The following is a 17,288-nucleotide window of genomic DNA, read 5'->3' as shown; positions in this document are numbered from 1 at the left end:
TCAGGCATTTTGGCATTTCCTTCTCCCCAGTCTTCCTCCAAACTATGGCACCTTGATTTCCGAATGACATGCAAAATTTGCTTGCATCTGAAAAAAGTACTTTGGACCACTGAGCAACAGTCCAGTGCTGCTTCTCTGTAGCCCAGGTCAGGTGCTTCTGCCGCTGTTTCAAGTTCAAAAGTGGCTTGACCTGGGGAATGCGGCACCTGTAGCCCATTTCCAGCACACACCTGTGCACGGAGGCTCTGAATGTTTCTACTCCAGACTCAGTCCACTGTTTCTGCAGGTCCCCCAAGGTCTGGAATCCCAATCTTTCTCAGGGTGAGGTCACCTTTTCTAGTTGTGAAGCATTTCTTGCCACACTTTTTCCTTTCCACAGACTTCCCACTGAGGTGGCTTGATACAGCACTCTGGGAACAGCCTATTTGCTCAGAAATTTCTTTCTGTGTCTTAGCCTCTTGCTTGAGGGTGTCAATGATGGCCCTCTGAACAGCAGTCAGGTCGGCAGTCTTGCCCATGATTGCTGTTTTGAGTAATGGACCAGGCTGGGAAATTTTAATAGCCTCAGGAATCTTTTTGAGGGGTTTGAGTTAATTCGTTGATTCAGATAATAGGTCAGTAGCTTCGTTAGAGTACCTTTTCATGATATGCTAATTTTTTTAGATAGGTGATTTTAGTTTTTTCTTGACTTTTTTGCCAAAATAATCAATATTAAAACAATAAAAGGCTTGAACTACTTCAGTTGTGTGTAATGAATCTAAAATATATGAAAGTCTCAATTTTATCAATACATTACAGAAAATATATAACTTTATCACAATATGCAAATTTTTTGAAAAGGACCAGTATAAGAAGGGTCTACCCCCCCCCCCCCCCCCCCCGGCCAGCAGCAGCCACTGTAAGTAATATAAAAAGATGTCAATGTAGTGGAGGTGGGGAACACACCACAAGTTTTGCTACTAAAAGTCCGACCTGTATCACAGTTAATATAACATTAAACTGTGTGAATTTGCAAACTTGCAAAACTCGAGAAGGAAGCTGCTTCGAGAGAAGTGTCCTGCTCTTTGTGTTTTATACTGCTAACGTTAACTAAACTGTGAGAAATGTAGTGAACTCTTTTGGAAACTATAGAACCAAATATTATGGTGCTGCATAACCTCATATGTTGCTCACACAACACAACACAACACAACACAACACAACACAACACAACACAACACAACACAACACAACAACACAACTCAATAAGTCATGTTGAACATGCACAAAACAAAACCCCCGTTCACCCAATCTGTTTGGTCTTATTAATGACCTATCCCGAGCAAAAAGTGTACATGTAGGTTATGCTGTTATATGATCCCTACCAATGTTGAGACCAAACCTATATACGCCCTTGATTTACAGTTGGTCCTCGTAGTTTTTTTAAAAAAAAATATTATTATTAATTGGACGTTTATCACTGTCACATGTTAATGTTAATATTCCTTTCGCTCTCATACCTTCTCCGAGAGGCCGACACACCCCAGAGTAAACTTACTAACGCCCCATAAGGCAGCGAGGTGTTTTCACGTCGGCTTTTCTGATTCGGTAACGAGCTGGATCCAAACTCTCCTCCCTCCGACGAGGCTGATGTGAGTGACTGAGCGTGCGGGCGGCGTAGGCTTCTCCACAGATGCTCTCTCCAGCGCCTTACACAATTCGCTGGTGACGAAATCACCCTGCTCAGCTTTCGCACTTGTAACCATCCAGTTGATGAGGAGGCGAGCTCAATCTTCCCCTACGCGTATCCAAGGACCTGGCCGTTTCCCCGCATTGATAAATCGAGAGTTATCCCGAGGAGTTTATCATGACAGCGACCAAGGAGCAGCCGAATCAGAGGCAGAATCAACCCCAACAGGATGAGGTGGGCAAGTGGAATTGATTTCATCCGCAAAGGTTGAATTTATTTTAAGCGCATTTCTCTAATTTCAGCAGCGTGCATCGCACCAGATGGCTTTCAGTTCTTTTATATGGACGAAAACACAATTTTACCGAATAACATTCAGTCTACAATCAACATGAATATTTTTAAACACAGGTCAGCTAATTCCATTACGCTGGCGCGTTTCAGCATTCACCATCGTCACGCATTCGCCAGCTGTGCGCTGCAAAACTGTAGCAAGTGAACATGAATGTTAAACGCATGGGGTCCGTGCACTGTGCTGATCGGCTGAGGGGGGGACTGCATGCGCAGGACGCATTGTAATTCAGCCGCTGCCTCCTGTCAGCTGCCCCCGACACCTTGGGAGGGAACATTCGAGGAAAATTCACTTTGGATGGGAATACAGCATAGTATATGCACCCCTTCTCCAAACAAATCCAGCATATGCTGGTTTGTCTATCAGCAAAACCAGTAACAAAATACAAAAATTGTTGTGTTTTGGTACTGGTTTTTCTGGTACAAAAACCAGCATATGCTGGATTTTTTTTTTTTTTTTAGTAGGGTCGGCATTCACCTTCAGAAAGCACTCAGTGGACTCTAATTGAAGGGTTAATTTGTCATGTTTAAGATACCTCTACTCAGGTGGAATCTTCCACTGTTGTTTTCCTGCTGTATTAGAAGGATGGCGAGAGCAGTTGGATAATTAGACTTTTTTCCCCTCACCCAGTTCTTCACTTTTAATTATTTGCTTTCTCTAAATGTTCTCGAGGTCCCATCAGGCATTCGTAACTTGGGTCAATGTGCCGTTCCCTAATTTTACAAATGATTCAGCGCTCATCTGTTTCACAGTGCCATTTCCTCTGAGAGGTGGACAAATTTGTCTGGGTGTTCTGGATTTAATTGAGGCTTGGAGCCTTTTTGGAGGAAATCTAAACGTCTTCCTTGTGAAGTTACTTTGCCTTGAATCTTATAATAAAATTGGATTAGAATTTTCTCCCTGTTTTGTGATGCTCAGTGAAGACAACCTATTGGCCATTTCAGAAGATTGCGTGCGATATTGCACGGAAGCGGTGTTAACTTGCTCAGTGATGCAGCTGTTTGATTACCATTACAGTGGGGCCTTTACATAATTGTTTGTTGATGTTGCAGAATTCTTCCCCTCGAGGCTCTCACATGACAGAGCATATGCATTTCAAATTATCGATAATATGTCACAACCCAAGTGTTAGTTCGTAAACAATTAATGTTAAGTGTTGTGACACTAGACTACGGCGTAAATATTTCTTATTTGGTGATTTTTTTTTTTTTCTAAACAGGAGGTTAAATGCTTTGTAATTATTTGGGACTGAACGGCAATGTCCAAGTATGGTGGTTTCGAGCTCCTTTGATAGTGTCTGTAAATTGCCAATTTGGTTTGCTGTCATGCAATGTTCAACAAAAATAAGTAAAACATTAAAGGGATCCTCTATTTTTAAGACATGTAATTCTTAAAAGATAAATGTTAGTATGAGTTAAAATAATTTGATATTAAAACCCCTCTTAATGTATTTGTTTTAATAAAGTTTGTAAAATTATTTTAAGTGATGGGTCACCATTCTTGTTAAGTCGCAGCGTGTGACGTCACTGGTGCCGTTGCCGAAATTCCAGCTTGTCACTCGTTAGCTTTCCCAACATGTCGTCAGTTCTACCCTTCCTATTTGAACCAGATCTGAAAAGTGAAGAACAGGACAGCAATGTCGGTCGTTCACAAGACGAGCTTCAGGGAAAAATGCGTGCAGCAAATACCTAATAAGACAAAAGTTGGGCAAAACTGGTGATGCGAGAGAGTCCTGTTGGGAACTCCGGTTGGGAGCGAGAGTGTAAGCTGTCCGGTTTTATTAGCAGATATTCAAGGTAAGCATATTGCGTTTTCAAACTTATCCCAAAATAATTATGTAGATTGTTAGCATCCAGAGCTGTCGTGTGCTTTACATACAGTACAGGCCAAAGAGCACACCTTGTGTAATCCATGTCTTGTACATTGTAACGCGTGGCAGCTAGGATACGGGTATAAAAGTACCAAAAAGGGGAGAAGCTATGCACACTAAGCACATTTATTCACAAAAAAATAATATTTCCACCTTGACCACTCTTCACTCGGGAGCTCAGCAGTACGCAAACACGCGTTCTCTGATGAACTCCAACATTATTGTGAGGTCCATGTCAGAGTCACTGTCGTCACTGTAGCGTGCCATAGTGCTTTAATTATTTAGTATTATTTGGGGAAAACTCCCACAAAGAATAGTCAACATAAAAGATAGCAATAGTAATCCAAATCCGCGTTTTTTACTCACTCGAAGATCCGTGAATTAGACCGATCCCATGGCAATATCGCAGCCGCAATCAGGCCGTCGATTCCACAAAATAGACTGATCCGAAAAACAGCTGTGGGACCGACGAATCAAAAAAAATGGACAGATCCGAAACCAATATTGCAGACGTGGTGGGACCGTCGGATCCAGAAAATAGACGGATCCCTTACTTGACTGAGGATCCAGGAAAAATGTTCGGGCGCCAGTTGTAACGCGTGGTGGGTAGGGTACGTGCATACAGGGACCAAAAAGGGGGAGAAGCTTCCACTTATGCACATTTATTCACTAAATATAATAATTCCACCTTGACCACTCACTTCACTCCCCTTGTTTCCATTTGACTGGAAATTGCATCCAAAAGCAGCACATCGTGGCATTTTACTTCGCAAGTTTAGGCAGCAATACGCAATTGTTGTACACGCTACACATTTGAAAACATCCCATTTGCGTCATCACTGCGAGCCCGCAAAACATGGCGCCAACTATCGGTCAAAATATGTACTAAAAATGATAAAATATTGCTATTGATTTAACATTTTATGTGTTTCTAGCAACATATTTTAGTACAAGAGAACAATTGTGGTTTATTAGAGCCTACGTGTATTTAAGTTAGAGGATCACTTTAAACAAACAATAAAACAAACAAAAATACATTCACTACTTGGTTTTTAACTAGAACTACCAAGGGTGGATCAGTTGATACAAATCACTTTTGTATCCAGAGAAGGGTCATCTGACTCTAATCAGCATGCTGTGTATTTTGCGAGCATTGAGGTCCTCATTAGTCATTCCCATTCACACTCGCAAAACTACAGGGTTGGATTGCTCCCATTTGCATCTTCAGTGTTCGAAGGGCAGGGCTGCCTGTTTGCGGAGGACTCTCTGACATTACAGCATTGAAAAAGAACAGCTGTCTCAATCTCTCTGAATATTTAGTTGCATTGTTTCTTGTATGTATGGAGCTATAATTGTCATATTGCATATGATGGATTGCTGATGATGCACAACACAAATCATTTTTTGCACAAAAAAGCTTTTTATTCAATAAACAAACATATGTGTAAAAGACAACAATATATATATATATATATATATATATATATATATATATATATATATATATATATATATATATATATATATATATATATATATATATATATATATATATATATATACATTACAAGGGACAGTGTAATGAAAAACAAAACAGAACATTATTTATGTGGTGACACACGACACTTCGCCCTTTTCCCGGGGCTAGGTGTTGGAGGTTGTTGCCGAAGCAATGTTTCCTTCTGCGCCTTCTTTGCGCCCACATGAGAGTGAACCAATTCCTTTGCAAGACCTACCAAGAAGTATACCCATCTCTCTTGCCTTCTGGTACATGCCTGATACAACACAAATGATTCAGTGCTGCCATGTCAATCATATTGTAGAACACGGTAACAGGCCATCTCCGTGTTTGACAAAGCCAAGGGAGCCCTGGATTTGCAAATATTCAAGATGCTAATTGTAGCTATCCAGAGGGAAACCCTCCCCTTCACACCTAGGCAGCGTGTGTAGGGGGGTTGTCTGCTTGATTGCTTGTTTGAGTGGTCTATTGTTTGACAAAGCCAAGTAGTCAGTTTGGTATCAGAGTCATTTGACGCATTTCTGGTCTTTCTTTATAGGCAACCCCCCCCCCCCCCCCCCCCCCCCCGGGACTTCCAGTGTTATTAAACCTCGGATTTAAAGACTTGAAGGCTCCAATAAACCACAATTGTTCTCTTTTACTAAAATGTGTTATTAGAGAAACATAAAATATTGCCATTGATTGAAATCTATAATATTTAGTACATGCTTTGACCTACGGAGGGCGCCATGTTTTATGTATGGTTGAAGTGATGATGTAGATTGTCACTGTCACTCGACGAATACTACCGAGTTACTGCAATTCCTTCTACGCGGCAAGACGTCTCACACATGCGCTCATCGGTTAAAAGTGGCGAGTACTTACTATTTGTGTTTTTATTGAATCTTTTATTACCTTTTCATCGCCTCAAAATACTTTTTGCATATATTTCCCTTTCATATTTCTAAGTATTGTGTTTTCATGTGGTAGCTTTAAATCAGATTGTTGATCTGTTGACCACATTAGTCACGTAGCATATTTAAACCACCCTTATTTGATATTACTACGTTTAAGTATTTTCTTAAGGCATCTTTAGAATGTTCTGTCTCTATGCATCTAAACAAAACAAGCTGAAAGTGCACAGTAGTACTTTGGGTGTCAAATTCGCCTCTTGTAGGACATTTTGCCGGTGTAGTACATTTTGGTAGATTACCGTTTATTTTCCTGCTCTCGTCTTGTCTCATCCCGTCTTTCCTGTTCAATTTGCTTTTGCTGCACGTTTCGTGAAATATCGACAGTGCTCTCATGCTCATAAATGTTTATCTCGGCTTCAAACTGAAAGTGATGAACAGACGACATGTTCATGTCGCTAGAGTCATACTCTGGAAGCCCGGCAGCATAACCATGTGACGGCACCGCCCTGCGGCGTCAGCAACAATGACGACCTACTAGTTAAACTAATTAACTAATTAGTTTAACTCATAATAACGCTTGTCTTTTGAGAACTACGTCTTTCTATCTGTGGTTCCCTTTAAAAAAAGGCATCAGTTGCACCAGAAAAATCATTCTGTATGAGGGAGAGGCGTATGCGCCTTTTTGGAGTTTCAAAATGTTCCCATTCACCGTGGATATTTACTGTGGGACCATTGGACTTACGAGGAAGTGAGTAAAAATCTTGTTTTGTATTATGTCAAATACGAATACAGCGATTGCAAAGTAAACACTACAAACTTCCTTTAAATGAAGGACTACTTACGTTTGATCATTGATAGGCATGTAAATGCAAATAATCCAGGATAGTTATGTGTGATTTTCCGCTTTCGAAGACTTTGAAACATCACTCGGTTCGGGTTAGCATGTCGGCTAGCTGTCACGCCTTCTGGTTTGTTTACATTCTCCAAAGCCGGGAAGGGAAATGACATATGTCCAATTTAGGTGTCATAAAATATCGTTCGGGAGGTGCGACAGTAAAGGTGAAGTCGACAGTTTTGACCATTATGGAGTAATTTTGCCATGTCGTCCTGAATAAATGCATTTTTATTACTTCATATTCCATTCAGCACAAGACTGTTATTTGTCATGACCATGCCATTTATTTAGCAATTGGGGAAAATACTTGGATAAAAAGAATATCCTGTAAAAATATTGAAGTAAAGAGACAGAAACAATGACATTTTGCCGCTCTCTTCGTCGCGTTTTCCTCGTTGTGAATAGTTCCCCCTCGACGGGCTGACTGGTCCTTCTCAAGCCATTTATATAGCTATTGGGGGAAAATACTTGGATAAAAAGAATATCCTGTAAAAATATTGGAGTACAGAGACTGAAACAATGACATTTTGCGGCTTTCTTCGTCGCGTTTTCCCCGTTGTGACTAATTCCCCCTCAATGGGCTGAATAGTAAAACCGATGAGCCCAGTCTACCGCTGACGTCATCCATCTGTTGGGGACGCTAAAGCCCTATAATGGTAGGCGTGGCTAACCGGCAGATTAAAAGACTAATTTCTCGTCATCTGTGCTTTGCTAAATTGTTGTATATATTCGAATCGTCTCAAAATATGATTCTAATTCACATAATAATGCCATTTAAGACTTTTTTTCTCGTGTCGTGTGCTCTTTAAGTGGTAATACATTTGTTGGCAGTTGGGGAAAAAAATTACTTATGAGGAATCAGTTTTGATTTTCCATGGATATTTTTAGACTTGTTTGCTAGAATTTCTCTGACCCTAAACACACAAGACCATAAGCAGCCTTCATGATACAACCATAAAATCATTTAATACGTATTTTTTCCAAGAAGCTTGCATCATGTTTGTGTTAGTGACTGATCCGTGCCAAAGCTATTTCTATCCCAGTCCCTGTCAACCGCAGTCTGTATACATAACTTGATGACAGGCACTTACCAGGGCTACTCTTCATTAAAGTTGCATGCACATGCTGAAGTAATAACAAAAGAGGAATTGGTTGAAGGGTCTTTAAATAATATGTGAGGAAGAATATTGCAGAGTTACCTCGTTTACCATCTGCAGAACGAAGACTCATTAATACCTCTGCTACAATTAACATTGCCAAGGTTAAGTCTGGAGTTACAGTATCGTCTCACTTCTTGGTGGTGGGTTGCGTTTGACCCACAAAATTCCGACTGTTTCTGATTTTACAGTTTCTGCGTTGGTACAGTTCAGACTTCTAGTTTCTATTTATTCCAAGGCCTGTGCTATTTCTATACGGTGACAAATAATATTTTTATTAATTAATTTAATTAATTAATTTATTTAAGTGCTTAGTATTCCCTGTAAGGGTCATATTTTCTCAGTCAAGGCATTTGTGTTTGCTGTAACTGATTTGTATTGTCATTGATTTGTGTATACAGAATAGGCCTGCGCAATATATCGTTTGAACATCGCCATCGCAATGTGTGAATGCGCAATAGTCCCATCGCAGGATGTGCAATTAGTTTTTTTTTTGTGTGTGTGTGTTGGGTTGCGGGGGTTGGTTTGAACACACAAACGTGTTTTGTTTCATAAAAGCAAGCAAGCTTTTATGGTTTTACACGCAACCAATGTTGTTGCGCCGAGTTGTTGTCTTCATTTTCCGCATATTCGAGGCCTTTTTTGAGTAGTAGTACTAGTACTTTACCGATTTCCCCCTATGGCAGTCCACCCTTGACGTTAAGGCTGCAACGCGATCCTTTTCTAGTCAGACCCTTGGCCACGATGGTCGCATCGTACGTTACGTTGGGGAGATCCTACTCGGACAGCTCCAAGCTGGGACGCTTGGCGGCAATACTGGTGGCTCATAAGGAACCACCGGTGACGTGACAGGATCTGTCTGCAGGATATTCATGAGATTTTTCCTCAAAGCGTCGTGCTCGTCGACCAATGGTAAATGGTAAATGGTGTTATACTTATATAGCGCTTTTCCACCTTTCAAGGCGTATGTTTTTTGCTTTTTGCTAACTGAAGATGCAGTTCTGCCAGTTGGAGGTGTGTGGAGGTTGCGCTTCATTTTGTGCCCTAAAATGTTTTGTGGCGTTTGTGGGTGAGCTTCTTTTATTGTTGTTGTTATGCTATGTTTATACATGATATATGATGCTTTTACATGGCCTTAGGTATCCTTTTTAAATACAGCAATCTTCATCATTCACAGATGAGCCCCCTTAGCCTGGACTAAACAGTGTTATATGAATACAAAGTGGTCATGGTAAGCCAACCAAACGGAGCCATTCAAGTCATCTGGCGAAAATTCTTCTAGTTTTGATATCGCGAAAGCCCCCAAAAATCCCAATATCATTTTTTCCCAATATCGTTCAGTAATACAGAATGTTAATGTTATGGCAAATTGTGTTGGCCAAAAAACAATTCATTATGTTTAGAAAATAGTCTCAAATTTATTCGCGCGAATACGTCATGATTACTTGAAAATCACGGATATATTTGGGGATTTCAAAAACAGATGAAAATTATGGATATGACATTTGTTGAATTGAAAAAGGCAAACACCACAGATAAACTTTTTTTTTTTTTTTTGTCGAAAATTAATTGAGTGGAATCGACCTCTCATCAAATGCAATCTCTCTTGTGGTTGCAAGACTTGATATAAATGTTAATACTAGGGCTGTCAAACGATTAAAATTTTAAATCGGGTTAACCACAGCTTAAAAATTAATTAATCATAATTAATCGCAATTCAAACCATCTCTAAAATATGCCATATTTTGCTGTAAATTATTGTTGGAATGGAAAGATCTGACACAAGACGGACATAAACATTCAACATACGGTACAAAAGTACTGTATTTGTTTATTATAACAATAAATCCACAAGATGGCATTACATTATTAACATTTTTTCATTTAAAGGGATCCGCGGATAGAAAGACTTGTAGTTCTTAAAAGATAAATTTGAGTACAAGTTATAGTAATTTTATATTAAAACCCCTCTTAATGTTTTCGTTTTAATAACATTTGTAAAATTTTCAATCAAAAAGTCACATCGGGCTCCCTGCCGTTCTTCCACAGTGTCTTTAACTACGCAAAAGTGATTGAAATACATCACAAGGTGTCAGTGGCAAGTTTTAAATTAATTAGAGGTCTAGCCAAGGCTAAGTCTGAGTAAGTTTTATGTAAATTTTGCATAGCTATTTTGAGTGGGAATGTCAGTTCTCTTAGCATTGAGCGCTTTTCTTTTTTGTGAACATTATTTTTTTGAAAGATAGGAATATTATTTTTGTTGTGCTTTCACTAAATGATACTGTAGCGACTTAACTGTTCTGGCCAAATGCATGATGGGATGTTGGTCAACCATGACTGTTAGTAGTGGCTTCCAAAACTTAAGCCAATAAAAGGTGCGGTCCAACAAACGCCTGTGTCCACTTGCATTTATCTGTCTGTTCGCTCTCAATGTGCTAAAACAGCGTCATTGTAAACTGTTTGAGGCAACGCATGAACAGGTCATTCCGTGCATGCGTTAATTACGTCAAATATTTTAACTTGATTAATTTAAAAAAATTGATTACCGCCCGTTAACGTCATAAATTTGACAGCCCTAGTTAATACAGTTTGACAAGGGGTTTTGTTGAACGCAAATATCGATAAACTTCAAACAGTTCACCACCTAAAATCGACCAATAGTTAAAATTAGAAAATTAAGCAAATCAAAGGTAGTTAGTTCCCCTGTATGTTTTTTTTATTTTATCATGAATCACTTCGAGGCAAGTACTAGAGTGTTTCCTTAAAGTGCCTATGACAGGAGAAAAAAGGTCTTAAATAGCATTCTTATATGAATTACAATCATATTTTGAGATTATTTGACTATATACAACAATTTGGCAAAGCGCAGATGACCAGAAATTAATCTTTTCATCTGCCATTTAGCCACACTTACCATTATAGGGCTCTAGCGTCCCCAACAGGAGGATGATGTCGGCAGGGTCATGGTTTCATCTGATTTAGAGTTCAGCCCATTGAGAGGGAATTATTCAGAACGGGGAAAATGTGACGAAGAGAGCCGCAAAATGTCATTGTTTCAGTCTCTCTACTCCATTATTTTTACAGGATATTCTTCCCCATTTGCTAAATAAATGGTATGGTCATGACAAATAACAGTCTTGTGCTAAATGAAATATGAAATATTAAAAATGCATTTATTCAGTACGACATAGCAAAATTACTCCATAATTGTCGAAACTGTCGACTTCACCTTTTCTGTCAACCCTCCCGAAAGATATTTTATGCCACCGGAATTAGTCCGGCTTTTGTCAATTCCCTGCCCTGGCTTCGGAGAATGTAAACAAACCAGGAGGCGTGACAGCTAGCCGACATGCTAAGCCAAACCGAGTGATGTTTCAAAGTCTATTCTTGGCTTTCGAAGCGAAAAATCACTCAAAATTACCCCGGACCATGTCACACGGTTGCAGGGTTGTCGATTGTCTTCACCGATCAGCAACCCGTCCGGCGGCGAGCAAGTTACAGCTTGTCCCCTGCTGTGGGCAAGAGAGCATGTTTGCCGGGGAAGCAGCTGGAGAATTACCGCCGGACAAACAGGCCAGTGTCGGAGGAGCACAACATGGTCCACATGAATATAGCGTAAATAAATGCTTATCTACATGGCGAAGATGTTAACAGTGAGAGAGTGGCGTGCAGTTGTTGTGTAGCTAACATGGCAGTATGTGTCTGAGGAGAACTTTTCTACATGTCCGTCCATGATTAAAAGTAAATCGTCCTTTATATAAAGAAAGTTTGTAGTGTTTACTTTATAATCGCTGTATTCGCGGCCATTTTTAACACAAATTTGTCATTTCTGATTGGGTAGAAAATTTGACAGAACACCGGGCACACGAAGAGGACAATAAGCCGAGTATAGCGCTGTCCCGGCGGGGGGATGTGAGACAAGCCGTCGGTCGTCAGCCGAGTGGCAATCTCGGTGGACAAGGATGTCAGCCACAAAATGCAAGCCACCTCCGTATTAAAACGTGTGCCATGATCCCAGTATTTGACATAATACAAAACACAATGTTTACTCACTTCCTCGTAAGTCCGATGGTCCCACAGAAGTAGGGCTTGTTTTGGCCAATATCCGCAGTGAATGAGAACCTTTTGAAACCCAAAAAGGCTCACACGCCTCTCCCTGGTGCAGCTACAAAAGCCTGCAGTCGTTTGGCTGGCTCATGATGCAAAAAATAAATCAGCTAAATCCGCAGTCCATCTCCATGCTATAAAGCAATGCTGTGTTGTGAGATGCTCACCTGGGTGACGTCACGTTTGCATTTGTTCAAAACCCGAAACTGGAGCCAGAAGTCACTCATTTTCATGGCACGGGATTCAAAAATTGAATATATAAAACGATGGCTTCCACACACATCCAAGCGTTCCATTTCATTCTGGAGCATAAAACACTGCGTGAAATATAAAATAGACATGCTTTTTGGTGTCATATGCATTTTAAGTGTTTGGGGACTGTGACGGGTGGTGGGTTCGCCATCGCGACTGCATTCCCTTGTGCTAGGGCAACTTATTAAACTAATCATGTGAAATAGTTGAGGAAAACACGAATGTTACCAAGTATTTTAAGGAAGTGGCCACTTGACAGGTGGGCAGATATTTTAACAATGCAGGGGCTATTTTAGCCAATCAAATGTAAGTATCCCAAATTGCCCTCCATTCCTTGTTATGTCATTTATACTCAATTACACATGCACCTGTGTCCATCAATGAACTGACATTGCAAAATGGCTGCACCCGTAAGCGTTGAATTTTTTTGTTTTTTTTGAGATATTATTTTCTGCATTGTCAGAGGTCTAAGAAATGTGCGATTTGCATACTTAAAGACTTTGAGCAACCGTTTTTTCTACATGAAGGTCATTTGCAGTAGGTGTTGTCTTTCCTTTTATCTCCAGGGATTCACAGAATATTCATGAAACATTGCAGCACTTTTATGTCACACAATATCGAATCTCTCAGCTCCCATTTTCCCAAATTTCAAATTTACATGATTGTCAATAGACTGGCTTTAAATCAGATGCAAAACAAGCACATATCAGCTGTGTGTGGCTGTCGCTTTCCTCTTGACTTTTCATCCTCGTCCTAATGCTTTTTCAACTCACAATTTTACAGCTCATTGCCTGCTGAATCGTTCGTCGGCACCTATAGGTATGAAAAACTGCAACTCCACTTGTTAGCCTCACATTGAGAAACAATTTCCTGTCCACATGTACTCAACTCCATGTCAACGAGTTTTTTTCTTTTGTAAGGGAAGTCAGGTGCTCTTGCAATTTTATTTCTCTAGATAAATGACATCTGTTTTTCAACTGTGCGCAAATGGCTGGAGTCTTATCTGCAGCCTGCGGTTTCATTTGTTGGAATGCAGTCATCTGCTTCTAATTGCATATGATTCTGATATTGCACTGCAGGGGGAAATAACATGACTATGTAAAAATGAATTTAAGTGCTGAAAACATTTGTTGAACTGTGGAAGGGGATGCTGATGTATAGAGTTACCATCCTTTGTTCTGACTGCTGGTCGATGGATGTATCCATTATTAGGGCTGTGAGCTCGATTGTGAGGATTTAGGTTTTTTGGGGGGGCTAAAACTGATTCTCTTATCCAGTTGTAGATTTTATGGCTGAGGAATTCAACTCTTCTTGAGCTTGTTTCTTGGCTCATCACCGGTGAATCATCGTTGTCTATATATATACTGTAATTTCCACGTGATTGAGCGTGCTCGACTATAAGGCGCCTAGCTGAATGAAGCACAGACAATAGCTGTGTAGAATCGAGCATCTTTGATTGACAGATGTTTCCATACCAGCTATCCAGTCAAAGCGATGACGAAATAACTATTTAATAAAGGGGAAAAAAAACCAACACTTTTTCCGCACAAAGTAAAATCTGGAATTATGGCCTTTATTTTCTCGCCACAATTAAAAAAAAAAAAAATCAAGCACATCAAGTCAGGCTTTGGTCAATAATAATTATGACTGTGGAGAGGTGGACTACTTATTTTCCACTAAAATGTAATATTTTATAGTTTTTCTCAATTGCTTTGGTAAGTTTCTCAGATCAGACTTGCAATTCTCAAAACTACTTGTTCAATTCTCACAACATCGCATAACTAGTGCACATCAAAAAAGCAGTTTCTCATACCTTTGAGCAAGTTGCAGAACTTTTTGTGCATCAATGGAAATGATTTTGTACAATTCTCTGCTGTTTCCTATATTATCAGTTGCATCTGCCATGATGGTCAAAATGGATTATCATGGGTTTGTATTGAATAGTCTCACCACCCACACCATGTCGTCATTACTTCATCGCATAAGCCTTAACATGCAAAATGGATGAACATGTCATAATATGTCAACATGTGTGTGCTTATTTCTGAGCATTTTCATTACTTATTTTACAAAACTTATTTATTTATTTATTTATTTATTTATTTATTTTAAACCTGTCCTGTTCAGCTGTTTGACATGGAGAATGGAAGTCTAAGTGTCCGGTTGGTCTGAACAGTTTTAATGTTTCACATTGAGAGTATGACATACTCCCATTGTGATCATTCAACATACCTCGTTTATTATGACAAAGCTGCAAACAGGAAGGGTAATGGGGGAATATAAGAAAAGGAAAGAAACACAAGAAAAGAAAGAAAAGTAACACAAACAACAACAAGAAATACATTGAACACCTACAATTAGACCGATCTCACGGCAATGTTGCAACCGCGATCAGGCCATCGAATCCACAAAATAGACTGATCCCAAAAGCCGCTGTGGGACTGACGAATCCAGAAACTAGACAGATCCGAAACCAATATTGCAGCCGCGGTGGGACCGTCGGATCCAGAAATTAGACGGATCCCTTACTTGACTGAGGATCCAGGAAAAATGTTCGGGCGCCAGTTGTAACGCATGGTAGGTAGGATATGAGCATACAGGGACCAAAAAGGGGAGAAGCGTCCACTTATGCACATTTATTCGCAAAAAAAAAAAAAATAATTCCACCTTGACCACTCACGTCACTCCACTTATTACCATTTGACTGGAAATTGCATCCAAAAGCAGCACATCGTGGCATTTTACTAAGCGAGTTTAGGCAGCAATACGCAATTGTTGTACACGCTACACATTTGAAAACATCCCATTTGCGTCATCACTGCGAGCCCGCAAAACATGGCGCCAACTATCGGTCAAAATATGTACTAAAAATGATAAAATATTGCTATTGATTCAACATTTTATGTGTTTCTAACAACATATTTTAGTACAAGAGAACAATTGTTGTTTATTAGAGCCTACATGTATTTAAGGTGGAGGATCACTTTAAGGGATGGAAAGAGGGGACGCACTACCCCTCCCCCTGCCGCCCGAGCAACCACCCCGCACCCCGAACAGGTGCTACGCCAAGCGCCGGAGACCAGGGCAACCCCACCGGCAAGGGACAACAAACCCCACCCAAGGCCTGATGGGCCCCAAGAGGCCCCGCTCTAACTTATTTTAACCTGCCGAAATTTGTAATAGTTTGGGACAATGTGAGTTTCCACCACGCCAACATAATCAGGGAATGGTTTGCAACCTACAACAGAATGGTAATGAAGTTCCTACCACTATACTCCCCATTCCTCAATCCCATAGAAATTTTTTTTTCCACATGGAGATGGCAAGTGTACGATCGCCAGCCTCACAATCAGATGAAACTCCTGGATGCCATGACTTCAGCATGCAGTGACATAACAACAGATGCCTGCAGAGGCTAGGTAAGCCATTCAAAAAGATTCTCTTGACGCTGTATAGCAAGAGAGGACATCCGTTGTGAAGTGGTTGAAAATTTGTGGCCAAACAGAGAGGAACGTCAATATGTGTTGAAAGAATGGGTGAATAATCCTGACAGCATTTGTTTAGTTGTGCTGATTGTCTTATGTTCACATTTCTAATTTTACTTTTATGTTATATTTGATTGTTTGTGCTGTCTTTTTCTTTCTGTATTGCAATGACATGTTCTGTAAAGGTTATAAAAACAATAAAGGTGTCAACTGAATCTTGTCCAGTCTCTTGCAATCAATCTCCCACACACAAAGGTGTAACTTGCAATTTTCATCAAAATTTACATTCACCATCTTCAGCATCAGATCCTTCGACCAGAGTAACTGTTCAATTGAGAACATGACTAAATTTGACTGTCTGGTCTGTACACAATGAAACAAGAACATAATTCTAACACTGACATGTTCATTGACACAGAAATTTAATTTTGAGCGATTGTCGAACTGTTTTGCACGGAAAACTGGCTTTTGCAGGTAATTCAAGTTGTTTTGCTACTGGTGCGACATGTTGTGAGGATTGAACAAGTAGTTTTGAGAATTTCAATTCTGATCTGAGAAACGTACCAAAGCAATCGAGAAAAACTTTAATTAGGGATGTCGCAATCCGATCAGGTGATTGGAAATTGGGCCGATTGCGCCATTTTCCAGAGGACCAGAATCGAATGAAAACTATCGGGTTTTTAATTCAAAAAAGATATGTATGTTTTTCTGCTTCATGTTCGTACAGTGCCACAGCTCCCTCCTGCCAAGCAGTGGGGCCTTTCGGTACTTAAAGTTAATGATGATTGACAGGTTTGTAGCTTTGCTCTTGCCAGAGGAGCTTGGTAGGTCTAGGTTCAAAGCCACAAATGTGTCAATCATCGTTAGATCGTTGGATAGGTGTGCTTTGGCAACTCATTGTGTAAGAGAGAGACTGTTCTCAGCATCATGAGCGTCAATGTGTAAGTGGATTCATTCATTTTAGCATTTAATCAGGACAAGCATTTTTCCACGCTATTCTTGTTTAAAAATAATTCACTTTATGAAGGCGGCACTAGGGGACAGTAACATGTTTAGAACTTTTGTTAAAACAAACAAACAAAAAAAAATCCG

At 40.0% G+C, this 17,288-nt stretch overlaps 1 protein-coding gene across 2 annotated transcripts in view; it reads left to right on the top strand.

Moving 5' to 3' along the window:
• Window positions 1-17,288, top strand: part of LOC130927130 (inactive dipeptidyl peptidase 10-like) — a 262,038-nt gene that overhangs the window by 114,775 nt on the left and 129,975 nt on the right. The window contains exon 1 of one of the 2 annotated variants that reach the window (XM_057852709.1): window positions 1,624-1,903. The exons of the other annotated variant lie outside the window; for it this stretch is intronic. Coding sequence (XP_057708692.1) covers window positions 1,847-1,903 — 57 coding nt within the window. The 5' untranslated portion in view covers window positions 1,624-1,846. Of the gene's footprint in view, window positions 1-1,623; window positions 1,904-17,288 lie in introns of those variants that run through there. 2 annotated transcript variants of the gene reach the window in all.

This window comes from Corythoichthys intestinalis, chromosome 12 (genome assembly GCF_030265065.1).
Source record: "Corythoichthys intestinalis isolate RoL2023-P3 chromosome 12, ASM3026506v1, whole genome shotgun sequence".
NCBI classification, from domain to species: Eukaryota; Metazoa; Chordata; class Actinopteri; order Syngnathiformes; family Syngnathidae; genus Corythoichthys; species Corythoichthys intestinalis.
This window is presented reverse-complemented; position numbering and strand designations above follow the sequence as displayed.